At 41.1% G+C, this 19,463-nt stretch overlaps 1 protein-coding gene across 11 annotated transcripts in view; it reads right to left on the bottom strand.

Moving 5' to 3' along the window:
* ST3GAL3 (ST3 beta-galactoside alpha-2,3-sialyltransferase 3) overlaps positions 1–19,463 on the bottom strand; it is a 308,813-nt gene that overhangs the window by 89,882 nt on the left and 199,468 nt on the right. For all 11 annotated transcript variants that reach the window (XM_077277836.1, XM_077277842.1, XM_077277840.1 and 8 more), the window contains one exon: positions 1,935–2,027. In XM_077277836.1, coding sequence (XP_077133951.1) covers positions 1,935–2,027 — 93 coding nt within the window. The remainder of the gene's footprint in view (positions 1–1,934; positions 2,028–19,463) is intronic.

Below are 19,463 nucleotides of genomic sequence, written 5' to 3'. Positions count from 1 at the left end.
GCTGCGGATGCCAGCCAACTGATAGTTGGGATAAATGTCGATAGCGCATATCTGATTTCGGACTGCTGATTGAATTTTTCTCCAAGATAAGCCACCGGTATGAAGACCCTTATTTGTAGCCTGAAATGAAATGGACCAACTTGTCTCCAAAAAACACAGATCACTGATGTTCAGGAACAAACTCATATTCCAGGAGAAAAAACTTACGATCCTTAAAGATAAGAAGAACCAGTGGAAAAAGCGTGGCAGAGCGATGTCTGATCTTTCATGTCATCAGTCGTGGCCTTCTGAGACTTAAAAGTTCTTCCCAAAGCATGGCTGCCCCTCTCACCAAGTCATATAAATGTAATGAAGAGGAAATATACAAAAAAAATATTCCCGACACTTGTAAACTGTGTCCATATGTGTTGCACTCAGTCCTTCTAAATTAAACTGTAAGTGTTTACTCTACGAGTGAGAATCGCGGGAGGTTCGTGCACCTCATTGTGTCCCATCTTGCACAATCCGATATGTCTGGTACTTATTGTTTTCATGGTGGTTTACAGTAACGTGACTCACTGTATATATTATACGAAGTAAAGATTCGCTATGTACCACCATTATGGAGTTTATTTGTTCTTCCCACATTCTTTTTATATCCTCACACTACCTAAAATTGTTATTGATACTTAATTGGAGTTGGAAATAGTTTGCTTCAAGGTTGAGGTTAAATAGAATAATAGATTGAAAGCTCCTGGGGTCTTTTGCTTGGGAGCGCAGCAGATATTTATTTTCTGGATTTTTAATTTTTATGCTGTTGTGTACAACCTTTTTTGTGACTTTCATCCTACTGGATCAATAAAGCAATTTTTTTTAGTAAGATTTGAGTGCCGGCTATTGTTTGGACAGTTGCCATTAGTGGAGTATTTTGCCGTGCACCTGGTCAGGTGAGCTGCTCCTTTTTCACATTAAATACAGATTAGTGGACTTCTCAAAGTTTTTAATCTGGATTTATAATAAACCATACAGAGTTTTAACAGTTCTGATTTCTCTATTGTGTTTATCGACTACCCAGAGATGAAATGTGCTTAAAAAGATTGGCAAATACAAGTATTAACCTAGAAGCCGCCACATAAAGCTGACAATATACTGATGTCTAGTATAGGAATATCGTGCATTTATTAGTCACTTACTCCAAGTTTCATACACACAAAGATGCATGTCTTTCATGGTCTGCAAATTCAGAAGGAATCTGTCCTGAGCACCGGATATGGCTGACCTCGGAGAGATAAAAATCACCCCATAATATAGAGAGCGTCATCCATAGAAGAGAGGCCTTTTGTTTGGAACAAGAGCCGTCATATCTGTGGTTGGATATATTGGTGGGATAAGGTTGCTGAATACCGGCAGAGAGATGAACCTCCAAACTGCTGATATGGGGAGATGTTCAAGGGGCAATGGTTGTGTGGGAAGATAATCTGATAACGATCTTCATTCCAAGCGTGAGAAATGCTGTATGAAAGAATTAGTTTCTCAATACATCTGAATATCAGTCACGATTATCCTCAAGTCACAAAGTTCTACCGAAAAACAAGAAATCTGCATCTATTTTATATCTACCTGAACCAAGAGAAAGGAGGCTGAGAAAAGACCTAAGATGCACCCAGTAGATGAATGATGACCTAATTTGCAAACCAAATTAATGATTTTTATCTAACTCTTATTTAAAGTTGGAAAATAAACGTGACATAACAAGTGGCGCCAAACAAATAATGCATCACCTTAAAACGTTCGGCGCAATTTTCATGGAAAGCAGGTTTGACTGTTCCAGAACCTAGAATGCGGTATCTAAAATTTACCTAGAAGAAGATGGCAGTGAATACATTATTTGGGGAGATACAGTGTGTACCAAAGATAAAAGTGCGTAATAAACATTAGAAAAAGAGTTTTCTTACTTTGGAAAGATGGCAGCCATCATTGCAGATGCATATCCCGGCTTGCAGACGCCCTCGGAGAAGTTTGCGTACTTGGTTGCAAGTTCTGCTGATCTAAAAGAAAAAAAATAATCAAAACCAATGTAGTGAAAAAAACAACAAAACTGTAAGATTTCAGTATCCACCACATTAGATGCATAAAGCCCCCTAACTTCTTGTGACCTCTGCAGAAAAGGATGAATGAAGAACACTTTATTACCAAAAATATAAATCTCTGCCCAACTTTGAACACCATTTTACAGTTAATAAAATCATTATAATTAATGAAGATACATTGTTAATGCTTTATTTGTCCTGTTACTGATGCGGAGTTATTACGAGAGCTTGAATCCAAGTGCTGGTCACATTTTAATATTCTAAAATCTATGAATGCAAGTCCCTGATCGATGTTAGATTTCTAAAGGTGAAATCCACTAATATCAGGCATGATGGTGCCACAGTGATCACACAGATTTATAAGTATACATAATCATGTTATGTTCCTCTGCTACATCTCTTCTCTCTAACTTTAAATGAAGCAGGATGAATGGCTGGAAGATGCAATTTTGAAAAGAAGTGTTATATTTCAAGAGTCCCAATCTATAGGCCCAATAAAAGGAGCCATGTACAAAAATTGCACATGTTGATCAGTTTTGCATATACAGCCACTAATGGACTATTTTATTTTTTACTATGGGCTTAAAAATGAACATGCATGTAGTTGTTACCTATCTGCCCACTGCATATTTCTGCCAACTCAAAGCGGTCACAGACCGCCCCTGCCGGCAATTCTGCTGCTTCACGTCAGCAGAGCAGCTCTTCTGCTCTGCTCAGTTGACAGTACGGAACGTGACTGTTGATGTAATGTTTATTGACAGCCGGCTCCCAGCTGCCTCACTGCAGGGAGCCAGATGTCAATCAGTATGACATAGGCAATCTTGCCCCAAGACAGAGCAACTGGAAGGAAATAAGCAAAAATAAGCAGCAGGCAGATCGGTAGAAACTACAAGCATGTTCGTTCGTAGGCCCAAAATAAAAAAAAATATATAGTCAAGAATATCCCCTTTAAATGGAAGGTAGAAATTTGGCCCATTGTATTAGCTGAACCTGAAAAATTAGGTCAATTCTATGAAGCTGCAGATATGAAGGAGTTAAAGGACAGTTAAGAAAAGACAATGTCAATCCAGATGTAAACTGAATAGAAGGAAATGATGGTATTGAAACATGGTTGGAATCACCTAAATTCGATAGTGAGAAGTGTTGTGAACTCTGTTCTCGAACTCCCTCCTGTGGTCAGGAATGGTATTTCTGTGAGTTCTGTCCATGGGTTTCCTCTGGTGGCTGAAAGTGGAGCTGCTGGTCTTAAAGTGGCTTCCTCAGCTGCATCGTTTAGTACTGGGCTGGTTCCTCTATTTAACTCTGCTCAGATCGTTACTTGATGCCAGGTGTCAATGTATCAGTACTGGTTCAGATCTCTCTTGGATCTCCTGATGACCTGTCTACTGCAACAGAAGCTAAGTCCCTGCTGAGCTCATTTTGTTGTTCATTTGTGTTCTGAATATATTTCTGAGTACCTGCTAAGTTCTGTCCAGCTGGCTATTATGAAATTGTCTCACTAGCTGGAAGCTCTGGGTTGCAGAGTGGCACCTACCGCACCGTGAGTCGGTGCGGTGGTTTTTTGCTCACTCTGCGTGGCTTTTTGTAGTTTTTTGTGCTGACCACAAAGATCCCTTTATCTATTTTCTGTCTATTTAGTCAGTCTGGCCTCCTTTGCTGAAACCTGTCTCATTCCTATGTTTGTGCATTCCTCTTAACTCACAGTCAATATATGTGGGGGGCTGCCCTTTTCCTTTGGGAAATTTCTCTGAGGCAAGGTGAGGCTATATTTCTCTTTAGGGGTAGTTACCTCTCAGGCTGTGAAGAGTCGTCTAGGCAGAGTCAGGCACGATCCACGGCTAATTCTAGTGTGTGTGATAATAGATCAGGGTTGCGGTCAGCAGAGCTCCCACTTCCCAGAGCTCGCTCTATTTTTGCAGTTTGACTATCAGGTCATTTCAGGTGCTCCTAACCACCAGGTCCATAACAGAGAAGATAGAGTATTTGAAGTTCTGGAACTCAACATTTAACCCCTTATATCTGTGAAAAAGCAGCAGCATTACATTTTTAAGACATCAACCTCGCACATGAAACAAGATGGTGAACGGCGATTAGAGGACAACATAACTCCGTCTTCCTTGAAAGGAAAATAATTGCAGGTCGGTTGTGGTTCCACACCACTTTTGAAGAAGGACATATGTTACACGTTTTCCTTGTTTTTGTTTTTTACAGATAGAACCTCAGTCGTCACTTGTTTGATGTTCCGCAAGGAAGATACTTTGCAACCAGGAAATGTCTCCCCATCCATGAATCTTTTTAAGTGTCAGATAAGAATATTCTGATAAAGACTGAATTACTACTTGTCCATTATCAACCACTGATTACTCTCAAATCTAAATGTTTCTCTACTTGTCCAGTAGTCACATATGAGGGCCTTGTAGAGGTTATAGTGATGCTTGGATTCCTTGATTTTTCTCCTGTTTTTGTTCATCTGTAGCCTTTTCAGATATTCACAGCTAAACATTGCCAATAAATTTAGCAGCAGCAACATAGTAAGCGGATAAGTTGCCATTTATAAACATATTAATTGAAACCATGAGAAATAATGAAATTTATAAAAAAAAAGATTAATAGGACTTTGATGACTGGTGGGTCCTTTACTAAGCCAAACAAAAGTTGTTCTTGAATCAAAGGGAGTGGAATAATTCCTTACAGATTCTGGTTCATGTTGACACGACGGCATTACTTGGTTTATGCAAACATATCGGATGTTTCATATTAAAGGGACCATGTCAGCACAAAATGGCTTTTCGTGCCAAACCCAAGCGATTGGTGCACCATGGGCGTGGTGGATCGGTTAAGTACAACTTCCCGTCTACTTGTTTTCCGTTATGTCCGCCTTCCTCGTTCTTGATTGACAGTCATGGCTTTACAGGAGCCAGAAGAAAGAGCTGGTTCTAGGAGACTTTCTTCTGACTCAGACGGATTGTGACCACTGCAGTGCTCAGCTGAAGAAGCCAGGAGACAAGAGGGACACACCGCCAGAAGTATGGAGGAGCGCTAAGGGTACAGATGGGATATTTATATATTTTTATTTCCAAAGATCACCATTGGGTTAATGAGATAACTCCTTCAAAAATGTAATTGAGATTAGGTCACTGTCCAACCATGGATGGCACTAAGCTCGTACTCATCTTCTTGAAATCAGCTGACAATTGTAGGTCTTTGTTACATGACGAGTTATTTTTACTGTTACTACAAAACTCTTAATACCATCAGAAATACTGAAATTCAGTTCAGGTTGTAACATGATGTATGAAAACATTCCTCCCATAGTTTAACCATCAACCTGAACCGATGTCACAAGACTTGATGGTACTATGTGGATTACTCTGATCTCTGACTCTTTTGTCTGCATGGGACAACAGGAATTACATTTAGTTAGATCTAGTGATTTTTTTTAGCTGTCCAGTTTTGATGAGTTGGTGTCCATGTGGTTTCACCGTTCTTGAGAGTGCGAGATGTTTGGGGTCATTCGTGGTCTTCTAAAGTTGTGGCTTGCAATCTTAGGTATGAAGTGCTGACTGCTCGTCTTTAGGCCATTGCTGTTGCTTATGGTTATTGGACTTTCTTTCCTCTACTTAAACTAATCAGACTAGTCTTCTCTCTCATTAACAAGACAATTCACTTACTGAGCTTGAAAGGCCGGATCAGACTGTACTGCCCCACATCCACAATCATTGCTTCTTCTTTTACGCAGTCTGAAAACAGCTGGACCTTCTGAATGTGCAGCTTTTATGTTGATAATATTTGTTTTGTTCCTCCTGTTTTCTGCAAATGTCCGCACCAAATTACGCAATTACATTTCGGCCTTTTCGCTGCATTTGTACTCTTGGTTAGAGCATTTGTCAGAGTTGTTAATCAACACTTAAAAACACAATTGTTCTTTTACAGGTCCTTTTCAGGCTCTCAATAGAAGTCTTTGGGGAAAGATGCCGAAAACGTTGAGTTCTTCAGTGTCTTTTCATGCACAGACGGCATGAGTTTTCACGAAAATCTGCTGCACTTTGAAAAGTGGGATTATGGTCCTAAGTAGTGAGTTGCTGCTATCTGATCTGATGGTCTAATGCCGTCCAAATGTTCATCCTGATAAGGTCCAAATGAGGCAAATTTAAGGCCCTTGGTCCTGGCTTTAATTCCGCACCATTATAAATTTACAGCACAGGATTAAATCCGCTGCAACCACATCCAGAAAACCTGGAGAGAAAGCGTAAACTGTTTTTTACCTCTTCTGTCCTTTCCTTTCCTGTTTAGATAGTGCACAATGACCACATCAGCTCTGCCAGTGACTTATGATACTGAAGTGGGCTGTGTTCCCCTGTAACTTGGGCTCTAATGGATGCCACAGTTACAGTGGGGAAAATGCAAAATAAAGTAAATTATGTCACCTAGGATCTATTTATGTAAAATAGAAAAAATGTCAGAGTTTGTGTTTAACCTTGATACTACAGAATGGGTAAACATGTTAACGATATCCAAATGATGAAAAAATGGAAACAAAATGTCCCAAACATCTCGATTTGTTCAGTATCAAGCATTAGTGCTACACGCAGAAATACACGGCTTAAACACTTCGGCTGCTATGAGTGACATTAATAATAGTTGACTTGTCTGAGGAAGGTTCTGCTACACTGAATTCACTTGGGCAAATCATCAAGATCTGTTGGGCAAATCATCAAGATCCGCTGCTGGCAGCTTCCTATGCAACTGTTGAACAATGACATCAGAGATGTGATCGATGGGAGCAAAATCCAGAGACACTGCAGGCCGTGGTAGCACGTTTAGGCTGCTCATAGTAGCACAAGCAACATGCAAGCCTGGTCTTGTCGACATGTAAAGTGCGTTCTGGGACACGTTGAAGAAATGACCGCTCCAGTGGTTTCATGACCAAATCAATGTAATATAGAGCTGAGAGTGCACTGGAATGAAGACTAGAGGGGTCCGGCTACAGTACATTATGCCACCCCCAAACCATAATAATGAAAGTAAGACCAGCATGATGCTACCTTGTGAAGGCCTTTTCATGGTATTGCCAATGTGGTCTCCAGACAAATCTCCAGCTATCTCTAAATCCAAGACAAAAGTGGAGCATATATCTCCATTGCTGTCCTGCTCTGCACCATGAGAGCCTTTGGAAATGGTGGCGTGAAGTCAGTGGAACACCAGTACTTGGACATCTGGCTCCTAGCCCAATGCTGTGCAAACACTTTCTGATAGTTTTTGTGGACACTGTTACCTTAAAGGCCCCGTCTCACATAGCGAGATCGCTAGCGAGATCGCTGCTGAGTCACAAGTTTTGTGACGCAACAGCGACCTCAGTAGCGATCTCGCTATGTGTGACACGTACCAGCGATCAGGCCCCTGCTGTGAGATCGCTGGTCGTGTCGGAATGGCCTGGACCTTTTTTTGGTCGTTGAGGCCCCGCTGACATCGCTGAATCGGTGTGTGTGACACCGATCCAGCGATGTCTTCACTGGTAACCAGGGTAAACATCGGGTTACTAAGCGCAGGGCCGCGCTTAGTAACCCGATGTTTACCCTGGTTACCAGCGTAAATGTAAAAAAAAAAAAACAGTACATACTCACCATCTGATGTCCGTCAGGTCCCTTGCCGTCTGCTTCCTGCTCTGACAGGGTTGGTATGTGACATCAAATTTCACTTTAAGCACAGAATGGATCAGTATGTACCCATTCTTCTAATCTGACGATAGCTCCGTGCAGGGGTTCTCCTTTGTGCACCTCTTCCTTGAGTTATTCTCACAACCACAGGGACATGCAATGTTAAACAGTGCTGATATCTCAACCTTCACATGTTGCATTCTGCCGGAGTGATAAACCAAGTTCTCTCAATGATTCCGTATCTTTCATTTGCGACAAGTGGAACATCGATGAACAGGAGGTAACGCACAATCATACCACAAGACTTGACTGAGTTTTTGAGTTTTCAGGTGGCTAAAAAAAATTGCTCTTATCCTGGCTTTTATGCCCCTCCAACATACCAGGTGCTCAAAATTTGATAATTTGCTGATTTTATCAACATCTGCTATTTCCTTCATTTGCATAAACTTATAGTTTGTCCTTGTTTTTACAATGTTCAGGAGAGTGTATGTATAAAGTATTGTATATCAGTACTGTGCAAAACTTTTAGGCAGGTGAGGGCAAAAACATGCTACAAAGTAAGAATGTCCTCAAGGCGGATCTTTTGTTTGCCTATGCTTAAGCACGCTTATGAAGTTAATAAACCTGACCGGACATTTTTTATGAAACCGCTTCCTGTGCTTACCTCAACCGCAGCTGAGTGAGTACAAAACCCTAATATATATATAAATATATATATATATTTATTGGCCACAGAGTATGTGCACTTTCAACTTTATTTATTACTATAGGTGTCCTGGCTTTATTTCATGTTTTGTTTTTTTTTTCTTTTTGTTCAATGAAGGGTGTGACCCATCCTAGGCTGTGCACACTTATCCACCTATCTTCCCCAGACAGGTTTTAATTAAAGCTATTCCGGATCCTATCTCTTTCCAAGTTTACATGAGGTCAGGTTGGCACATTATGAAGTAAAGATAAAAAAAAATTAAAATATAGAGTCTATCCATTGAGGTCACCTTGTCACTAGTGCATGGCTTATACCTTTTTTTGCTCAACATATGTTATTTTTTTTTTACATGTATAGAAATAGGGAAATTCATGTATTCATTATTTATAGCACAGTGTATGTATGTGTATATGTTTGTACTGTGGCAAGAAACGGTCTTCCACAACCTCACCTTTGTGGCAATTTGTCTGTTCCTCACCAAGTTTTAGGGTATGTGCACACGTTGCGGATTTTGCTGCGGATCGGATTGGCCGCTGTGGATCCGCAGCAGTTTTCCATGAAGTGTACAGTACCATGTAAACCTATGGAAAACAAAATCGGCAGTGCACATGCTGCAGAAAAAAACGCGCGGAAACGTAGCGTTGTTTATTCCGCAGCATGTCAATTCTTTGTGCGGATTCCGTAGCAGTTTACAACTGCTCCATAATAGGAATCCGCAGGTGTAAAAACGCAGGTGGAATCTGCACAAAATCCGCCAAAAAATCCGCAGTGCGGTTTACCTGCGGATTTACCAAAATCAGTCCGGAAAAATCCGTAGAGTAAGGCTACTTTCACACTAGCGTTAACTGCAATACGTCGCAAATGCGTCGTTTTGCCGAAACTACGCATCCAGCAAAAGTTCTTGCTGGATACGTTTTTTCGTCATAGACTAACATTAGCGACGCATTTGCGACGCATTGCCAAACGGTGCGTCCGTTTTGCGACGCTTGGGCGTGTGGTAGCGGACCGTCGGGAGAAAAAAACGTTACATGTAACGTTTTTTGCTCCCGACGGTCCGCTTTTTCCGACCGCGCATGCGCGGCCGGAACTCAGCCCCCACCTCCCCGCACTTCCCCGCACCTCACAATGGGGCAGCGGATGCGTGGGAAAAATGCATCCGCTGCCCCCGTTGTGCGGCGGAGACCACGCTAGCGTCGGGAACGTCGGCCCGACGCACGGCGACGGGTTGTTCCCGACGCTAGTGTGAAAGTAGCCTAATCCGCAGCGTGTACACATACCCTTAGGCTGTGTGCACACGATGCGGATTTAGTGTGGATCCGCAGCATTTTTTTTTCCGTGCACAAATGCTGCAGATCCTCAAAGTCATTTACAGTACTATGTAAATCAATAGGACAAAAAAAAACTGTGCTAATGGTGCGGAAAATTCCGAGTGAAAAATGCTGCATGTCACTGCTTTTGTGCGGATCTGCAGCGTTTCTGCACCCTTCCATTATAGAAATCTGCAGGGGTAAAAAACGCACGAAATCCGCACAAAATCCGCATTAAAAACACGTCAATTCTGCACCTGCGTTTTCTGCCAGGAGATGGGGAATTTGTGCGGAAAATTCTGCACCCCAATCCGCAACGTGTGCACATAGCCTTAAGCTTCCTACACAGCTGTTTCTGTTTCAGCCAATGGCTGTATTTCAACCTATATATGAAAATGATGATCATTTAACGGCATGAATTCTTCTTTTGCACTGAAAAAAATAAACTCTTGACACTTCTATTTTTTTAATATTGTCCTGAGTAATGAAAACTTTGGCACAGTACTTGCATAGATAGATAGATAGATAGATAGATAGATAGATAGATAATGGATAGATAGATAGATAATACAGTAGATAGATGGATAGATAGATAGATAGATAGATAATATAGAAAATTATAAAAAGATCGAGCCCAATAATTTATATGATAAAATAGTAATCAATAGTAATAAAATGGTCACCATCGCAGAACTAGAAAACAGCAATGTAGTTCAATATCATCCAATATCAAATATTTATTTAATGTAACAAAAAAAAGCTCTACACGTATTAGGTTTCCCTGCATACATAATACACTATAAATTGCATTATAGAGGTCATTTGGTATGAAACATAAATAGTAAGAAATATAAAAATAAAAACAATTTTTTTTCTATATTTGAATAAACCAAAAAATTATATAAATTACCCTATATTTTATATGTACACCAAAACAGCTCTAGATGATTTGTCTCACATAAAACAAAACCTTACATAGCAACATTAAAGGAAAAAATATATATATGGTTCTTGAAAAAGGCAGAAGCACAAATGAAACATAAATGGATGGACATAAATATCCTTGCACACTTTCATGTAAGACTATAAAGATAACACAAAATTGCCAATGAAGCCTATTAATTGCAAAATTTAAATTAATGCCTTATGGGCAAGCATGTACATTCAATTTTTTAAGTTACCGTACTTTTTTCCTATTTTTAGAAAAAAACTCTTACAATTTTATTTATAGGGGGTAACATTTTACAAACATGGCGGCCATTACTGTTAAAGTAACAAATTCATCAATACTCACAGGATGCTTGCAGCAGTTTTGATAAAATCACTGTTTTATCAGCAGGAGTTTATCACTAAAGGAATTGTAAACTTGCTGCCATGCAGCTCTTCATATTCATGAGTTCTGTAAGACCCCGCCCTCACCACTGATAGGCCGCTTTCTGCCTATTCACAGTGTACACAGGAAGTAACCAATCAGTGGTGTGGGCGGGGTTATACAGAGGTCAGCATTCAGAGAACTGCTTGATCTTCAGCAGATAAAACCGTGATTGTATCAAAATGACAGCAAGCAGCCTGGTAAGTGACACATCGCTGGATTCAGGGTCTGCTTCCCTACATCATGCTGCTAAAAAAAAAACCTGGTGACAGATTCCCTTTAAACACCTGTGATAGAGAGACACTATGGAGTTAAATAATGAAGATAATGAAGATGGAAAATCCTGTAGACATAGTGTCCGGCCTTTATTTCATCATTATGTCGCCATATTGAATTGTTTACCTTCACAACTAAAATTGAAATTTAAACGGCCCATTAAACATTTTGTTCTGGGCTGATTCTCAGCCAAGATGTGAAGTGGACCCCGGATGGTTGATTTATGGACAAACAGATGCAGCTGTATTTTATAGAAAGTGCAAGAATACGTGTAATCAGCTTCGGTCACGCTTAGCCGACACGGGAAACATCGATCAGTTACGGCCGCAGTCATTATATGTAGTGGGTGCAGGTAAGCCCAGCGTGTCAGACTCGGCGCAATTATTTCTTGTGAAATATGGGATATTTTTCGTTGCTGAGGGTTGAACACAAACTTCAGTATTGCTTGGGGTTTGGTATGTTCTGTGATTTTTTTTTAGCTTACACACTGATGGTCACAAAACCACAGTGCTGGTTAGTACCTGACGTTACTGAAGCTAGCCTGTCACCAGGCTTTCACAATATAAACTACGGGCGCCAACTTTACAGCAGTCTATCAAACTGCATATAAGACTCCAACCCCCTCTGCAGAGCCCCAAAAATACCTTCTATAATCCCCCCCATACGGCACGGTCAGCAGGGCACAGTACGCCTGCGCAGCACTGAACCTGGCGATTGCTGTGACAGCAGGCGCTGAGATAGACCAGCGACGCCTATCGGATAGGACCGTGCTGTATGAGCGGATTTTAAAAGGCATTTTGGGGGGGCTATGTATAGTTTTTTTTAAATTCAAGTGTGAAAAAAAATCAGGAGTATATAAAAAAAATTTTTTTATTGTGTCGTCATTTTCCAAGATCCATAACTTTTTTATTTTCCCATCGATGGCGCTGTGTTACGGCTTGCGTTTTTATCTCCTGAGCTGATGTTTTATGGATAATTTGGGACACATTCAACATTTTGATCATGGTTTATTGCATTTTTTTTTAAATGCTAGCTTTATAAATATATTTAAAAGGCATTTACCAAACTGGTTTATTATATATTTTGATAGACTGGACTCTCATGGACGCGGTGATGCAAAAATGTGTTGTTGTTGTTTTTAATTGATGGAGGAAAGGGGAGGGATGATACGATAATAAGATATTTTATATTTTTCATACATATTTTTAACCTTTTTAATTTATTCTGCAGTCCAAGGTGTCTACCAGGACGCAGCATTCGGTGGTTCTGCAAGGCCAGTGTCAAACTGACAGCCGGCTTGGAGAACAGGTAAAAGGCCGAATCCCGGTATTCAATTTTAGTTGTGTCTTTCAGACGAGAGTACAACTGAAGCACTAACCGCCGGCACTTCTGGGATCAAGGTGACATAGCAGGATGTGGAGGTCTCCTGATCACACTAACGTCGCTACTGCAGAGGAGTAGAAGATGGCGGGTAGCTAAGAGCTCCAGTGAAGAGGAAAAAATTATGCATCTATGGATGAGTGGGGGAATAGTGTGAGGAGACAGTATGGGGAGAGGAACACTCTGAGGGGCGTAATGTATAGAAACTGGACAATGTGAGGGGACAATATAGAGAGGGGACTGTGTGAGGGCACAGTATGAAGGGGACAGTATGTAGAGGAGAAGAAGTGTGAGCAGGAGGCACAATATAGTGACTGGGCAGTAGGAGGGAGACACAGCATGAGTGGACAGTCTGCAGAGGGGGAAAAGTGTAAGAAAAGGGCACACAATAGAGCCAGGGCAGCATAGAATAGACACAGAGTTAGGGGACAGTATAAAGAGGGGGCAGCGTGAGTGGTCAGTATGCAGAAGAGGGAAAGTATGAGGAGGGGGCACAATATAGTGATTGGACAGTACGGAGGGGACCCAGTAATAGGGGACAGTATAAAGAGGGGGCAGTGTGAGTGGACAGTATGCAGAAGAGGGAAAGTATGAGGAGGGGGGACAATATAGTGACTGGGCAGTATGGACGGGACGCAGTGTTAGGGGACAGTATAAAGAGGGAGCAGCATGAGTGGACAGTATGCAGAAGAGGGAAAGTATGAGGAGGGGGGACAATATAGTGACTGGGCAGCATGGAGGGGACCCAGTGTTAGGGGGCAGTATAAAGAGGGGGCAGTGTGAGTGGTCAGTATGCAGAAGAGGGAAAGTATGAGGAGGGGCACAATATAGTGATTGGACAGTATGGAGGGGACCCAGTGTTAGGGAGCAGTATAAAGAGGGGGCAGTGTGAGTGGTCAGTATGCAGAAGAGGGAAAGTATGAGGAGGGGGCACAATATAGTGATTGGGCAGTATGGAGGGGACCCAGTGTTAGGGGGCAGTAAAAAGAGGGGGCAGTGTGAGTGGTCAGTATGCAGAAGAGGGAAAGTATGAGGAGGGGCACAATATAGTGATTGGGCAGTATGGAGGTGACCCAGTGTTAGGGGGCAGTATAAAGAGGGGGCAGAGTGAGTGGTCAGTATGCAGAAGAGGGAAAGTATGAGGAGGGGGCACAATATAGTGATTGGACAGTATGGAAGGGACCCAGTGTTAGCGGGCAGTATGAAGAGGGAGCAGCATGAGTGGACAGTATGAGGAGGGGGAAAGTGTGAGAAAAGGGCACAGTATAGAAACTGAGCTGCATGGAATCAACACAGGGTGAGGAGACAGTATAAAGAGGGGGCAGCTTGAGTGACAGTATACAGAGGAGGGAATATGTGAGAAGGGGGCCCAATATAGAGGAGGACACTGGTCATTCCAGGAAATACTAGAATTGCTTCTGGCATTTTTATAACCACTAACTAGAGACTGTCAGTCAGAGATTGAAAGATCCTACAGTGGATACAGAACATTTCTTGTTCCTGCTTCTCGTGTATTTATCATAAACCATTTTTGAGGACACGGGAGAGCAATAAACATCCAGAAAAGCGGTTTTATCACTGGATTTATCTTCCTTATCTCGATAACATGGAGCAATATGTTTTGCCCCTGTGATTCTCTGTGTGAGCGGGCACGCAGGGGGTCATTATATGCATCATCTGACATTACAACATTTCAAACTTGACACCTAAAAATCATTTCACAGGTTCAAGAAAAAAATAAAATAAAACCAGAGGACGGTTAGGACAGTTGCGCCTTCGTAAGTTTGTGTATTAGGTCAGCCTATGTACTAATATAAGGCATACGCTACAAGAAATGGCACGGCGCATGTGCTGCTACAGACATCTTACGTCATCCATTTACCCTCCAGCTGACATCTACATACATTTAGGTACAACATACTGGGATTGGGTAATTATTATTTTAACCTGCCCTCTCCTCCCCTGCACAAGCTCCCTGATGAAGAAAGGGCGAAACGCACGTTGGGGCGGCAGGGACTGCACATAACTAGCGGCATCATACACACACTGTATATCAATGATACTATGCATTCATGTTATGTACATTCAGCTGGTATAGTGCATAAATGTGTCTCCGCATTTAATATGGTAGCACCTGTTTTTTGCTATTATGTTTTAATTTTCATGTATTTAATAAAAATTTACGTGGTTTCAATATACGGTCCTCCTGTTGGTTGGGTTATTGAGTTATGGCCCCTGTCATTTTTATGTGACTCTGTACAGGATACAAACTCTGATGTCTAAAAAGAAATATAAAAATATAAAAAACTACATAAACTGTCACCTAAAGGAACCAAATTTTCATATTTTCAGAATTACAGTAATAATATTGTGCATTCATTTATCTTTTCTGAGGCTTTTCAATGACTTATTTGTGCTGGAAGCTTTTCTTAAAAGGAATCTGTCACCAGGTTTTAAAACCTAATCCGAGAGCAGCATGACGTAGAAGCCGAAACCCTGATTCCAGCAATGTGTCACCTACTGGGGCTGCTTGATAAAATTAGTTTTCTCAACAGGAAATAATCACTAGAGGACTAGTAAACCTGCTGCCATGTAGACCTGCACATTCACACCCCCGTATAACCAAGCCCCCACCACTGATTGGTAGAAAGCTGCCAATAAGTAGGGTGGGCGGGGTTATACAGGGCTCAGAATTCAGAGAACTGATAGCTCTGCAGCAGAGAAAACAGGGATTTTATCAAAACTGCAACAAGCAGCCCAGTAAGTGATACGTCGCTGGAATCAGGGTTTCTGTCGCTACATCATGTTGGTCTCAGATGGGGTAGCAAAATCTGGTGACAGATTCTCTTTAAGCTGTCCAAATACATGAGCTACCTGTAGGCAGACAGGTATCGCTTCCATACATGTGTTCCAACCCAACCTTGGTGCATGGCCTAGACCATGGATATGTCATAAAGGTTTAAGATGGAAATAAAACGCATACTAATGATAAAATATACAGCTACAGCTACAAACAACAGATTCCAATATGGAGATAATAACTGGAAAGATGTCCCCTGGTCAGACGAGCCCCGGATGCGTCATGCTGAGGACTCCGATCCCAAACCCAGTGGTATAGGCTGGGCATGGCATTTATGGTAAAAGTTAGGATCCATATGCCAACTGTGCACATAGTTAGCAAAAAATTTTTTTTGTTAACAACCAGAATCTTCTCTTACATTCTCTTCCCTGATTCTCTCTTAGATCCATTGCATTTGCCACGGACTGCATATTTCCCATAATGACATTCTCACATTCTTTGAAGCCTCCACGTTTGCCCTCATGGAGCATTTTTGGATGTGCCATAGTTGGGTATTTACTTTTCACCCAGTCGGAAAACACTTCAGGATTGATAGAGGGTAGACAGATGTAAGGAACAGACACTAGAAGTCCGATGTTACATTTGTTGGGCACATTCCGACAAGCCTACAACCTGCAGTAACCGCTGCACGACCAGCTCTACCCTCGCCTATTGTATTCTCACCCAACCCTTGTAGATTGTGAGCCCTCGCGGGCAGGGTCCTCTCTCCTCCTGTACCAGTTGTGACTTGTATTGTTTAAGTTTAATGTACTTATTTTTATTATGTATACCCCTCCTCACATGTAAAGCGCCATGGAATAAATGGGGCTATAATAATAAATAATAATAATAACATTCCATTCCCAGCATGGAGCATATTGCTGGATGTCTACAGTCATCTGCTCTTCTGCAGGTCTGACCATTACGCTCCATATCAACAGACTACAATAATAACCAGGATACAAATAGCAGCTCAGCGTTGATAAGAAACTTTCCATGACAAGGCCATAAAGTGATCGGAAAACATGTCCATAGCATTGCCTGTTATCAATGACCAGTCCACAAAGACAGCAACTAACAGAAAGCATCTATACAACTTAAAGGAGTTCTTTGCTAGTAGCAATTGCTCTGGAAAATTATGCAATTCCCTTTCTTTTTTCACAATCTGTACCATTAGAAGCATTTTAAATTAATAACTTGCAGTATGAAACTCCTTGGATATATAACAATAATGATACAATAACGGAGTGCGATTACATGAGATTGGTAAAGTCCTGTGTTCGAGATTCCAGTTTATCGGGGAACATTTAGGGGACAACCCAACATATTTGTATTTCCATCTAATCTGTTAATCCACGTTCAATTTCACTTTAAAAAGAATAATCACCAATACACTGTCGGACTCTTAGTAAAGGATCTATCGTAGCTACGTTTTCTTGACACATCCGCAAATGCATCCTTGGATTGATGGCTGTTTAATCCCCTAACAGAAGTGCACAGAGAGTTACTGTTCCCGATCAACAATGATCCGTCCTTCTCTAATCCATCCATAGCTTCACCTGCACATTGCTTATACAGGTTTAGTGTCTCTGTCCTTCACATGACACAGGTAAAGTCTTACGAGCTTTACTGTAGAAGCCTTAAGACATGAACACAAAACGGAGATTACGGTAAAGTGCATCTTGTGTTAGAGGAGCGTGCAGAGTAACGTCATGTAATTCGGAGGTGAGCGTTGCCGTAACTTGGAGCATCGCTGACAGTCATGAGATGAACTGAAGCATCTAGTTATTGAATGATTCACACAAAACCTACATTGGGGTGTGGTTTGTCTAAAAGTTAATTTAACGACTTGTAAGAAGACCAGAACCTGCGGCGATATTAGTAACATCTTAAGAATGTAGAGAAAGCCCAAGCGATTAAAGTGACAGTGATCCTGACTGACGGAACATCCTAACCTGGTGTCTTAGTAATTGTCCACTATATGGCTTCAAAACCACATCCCAGGAAGAAAGCAGCTGACTTTCGACACGTAACCTTGTCTTCATGATTAAAAACCGTAGTCAGTGTGACAACTCCAGCAATACAAGAACTGGATGTTTAATATTGGAAAAGTACTTATAGCTAATTACATCAACTCATAGGAAGCATCAAGGAAAAAGTCCCTATCCACTTGCTTATAGCTTCTCTAGTTAATAACTAGTCAATAATATATAGTCAACGTCTCTTCATATTGCCCCAAATGAATAAGAAACCCTTCCTATTCCACATATACGTCATCACTAGTGCATCCAGATTTGTCTGACAGCCATGAACTTCATGAAGACTCAATGGTTTTAAATTATCAAGTCCCAAGAATATCAGATTATTAAGTTCACAATAGATCATATTTTAGTGAAAATAAAACAACCATAAATAAGTCAGATTTCTAAATTTGTGTGTGTCCCATTAAACGTGTAAAAAAAAAATAGGCAACAAGGCAAATTTACCATAATCTAAATTAAACTACCGATTGGAAAAAAAGTAGATGTCTTAGGGTAGAGTTCTGCCAGCTTTGTGGAGAGGTGGAAAATCTTGGAATTTGATGGACCTTAAAGTTTTCTATTGACAGGTATGACTGGGACACATTTGAGATGGACGGCATCAAACTGGAAGGACTTTAATCTACTAGGATCAAAGATCACTCAAGATTCAGCGATGACACCGAAAGTCAATAGAATACCTATGGGCAAATCAACAATGAAGTCACTGGACAAGGTCTTCAAATGGAGGAACAGCTCACTGGCGATAAGACATGTCTCGTACATAGTTTGGTCTTTTCTGTATGTGAAACTCGGATGATAAAGAAACAAGACAGTAGAAGAATCAACGCCTTGGAAATGTGCTGGAGAAGGATGTTATCAATACCATGGATGCCAGAAAAAAAAGAAAATTAAACTAAACAACAAGGATGGCACTGTTATGATAGAATAAAAACTCACTCTGGAAAATAGGTAACACACGAAAACTGCAACTGACCCTGCCGGTTCCTGTACAGACTAGAGGTCCTGACCCTGCAGTCCCTTATGGTAACTACATGAGATGAGATAGCCCTAACCACAGACTAGTTGATGGCAGTTCGGACCTATGCTGCCTGAAAGGCCGATGAGCGCTCACTTCCTCCTAAAGAACCAGAGGGCAGAGCAGAGGACAAATTATCTACAGAAGGGAAAGTGAAAGATCCCAGAGTGAGTAAAACAAACCATTAAATACAAAATAAAGGATTAAATACGTACTGTACAGAAGATAGGTGCAGGATAAAGAACATAAACAGTAGATAGAAAAAACTAACTGGTCTTTCACTGACTGGCTTAAACTACAGCAGTATGGCTGGACATTAAATGAGACTATCACGAGCAGGAAATACCAGCAGAGGGAAAGTATATAAAGCCGCACCCGAAAGGTGACTGGGCAGACAAATGAGTAAATGAAAACACCTGTTACCCCAAAAAGACTGGAGCAAAGAAAACAGAAACTAAACTTCCAGAGAAAACGTGTATCTGCTGTGGCTCAGAGAAACCGACTACACGGCACAGACTCAAGGGTTCAAACCCAGAACCACGACAGGTACCACACAATAATAAGGGATCAATCTTGAGCATAACAAAAGTACAATCAATGTATGCACAAAAAGTATGCAAAACCAAGAGCTCACCTACAAATATCAAAATTTATTAACACAAAAGCCAAAACATATTTAAAAAAAACATTTAAAATATGGTACATAAAAAGAAATAGCCAGACATAAAGCCAAAAATAAGATTTTAGTCTTTTCCATCTGTCACAATAGGGCTCCACTACAGAAAGTAGAAATATGAATA

This window comes from Ranitomeya variabilis, chromosome 8, assembly GCF_051348905.1.
Source record: "Ranitomeya variabilis isolate aRanVar5 chromosome 8, aRanVar5.hap1, whole genome shotgun sequence".
Taxonomy (NCBI): domain Eukaryota; kingdom Metazoa; phylum Chordata; class Amphibia; order Anura; family Dendrobatidae; genus Ranitomeya; species Ranitomeya variabilis.
The sequence above is the reverse complement of the archived record's forward strand: the minus strand, read 5'-3'. Positions and strand labels throughout refer to the sequence as shown.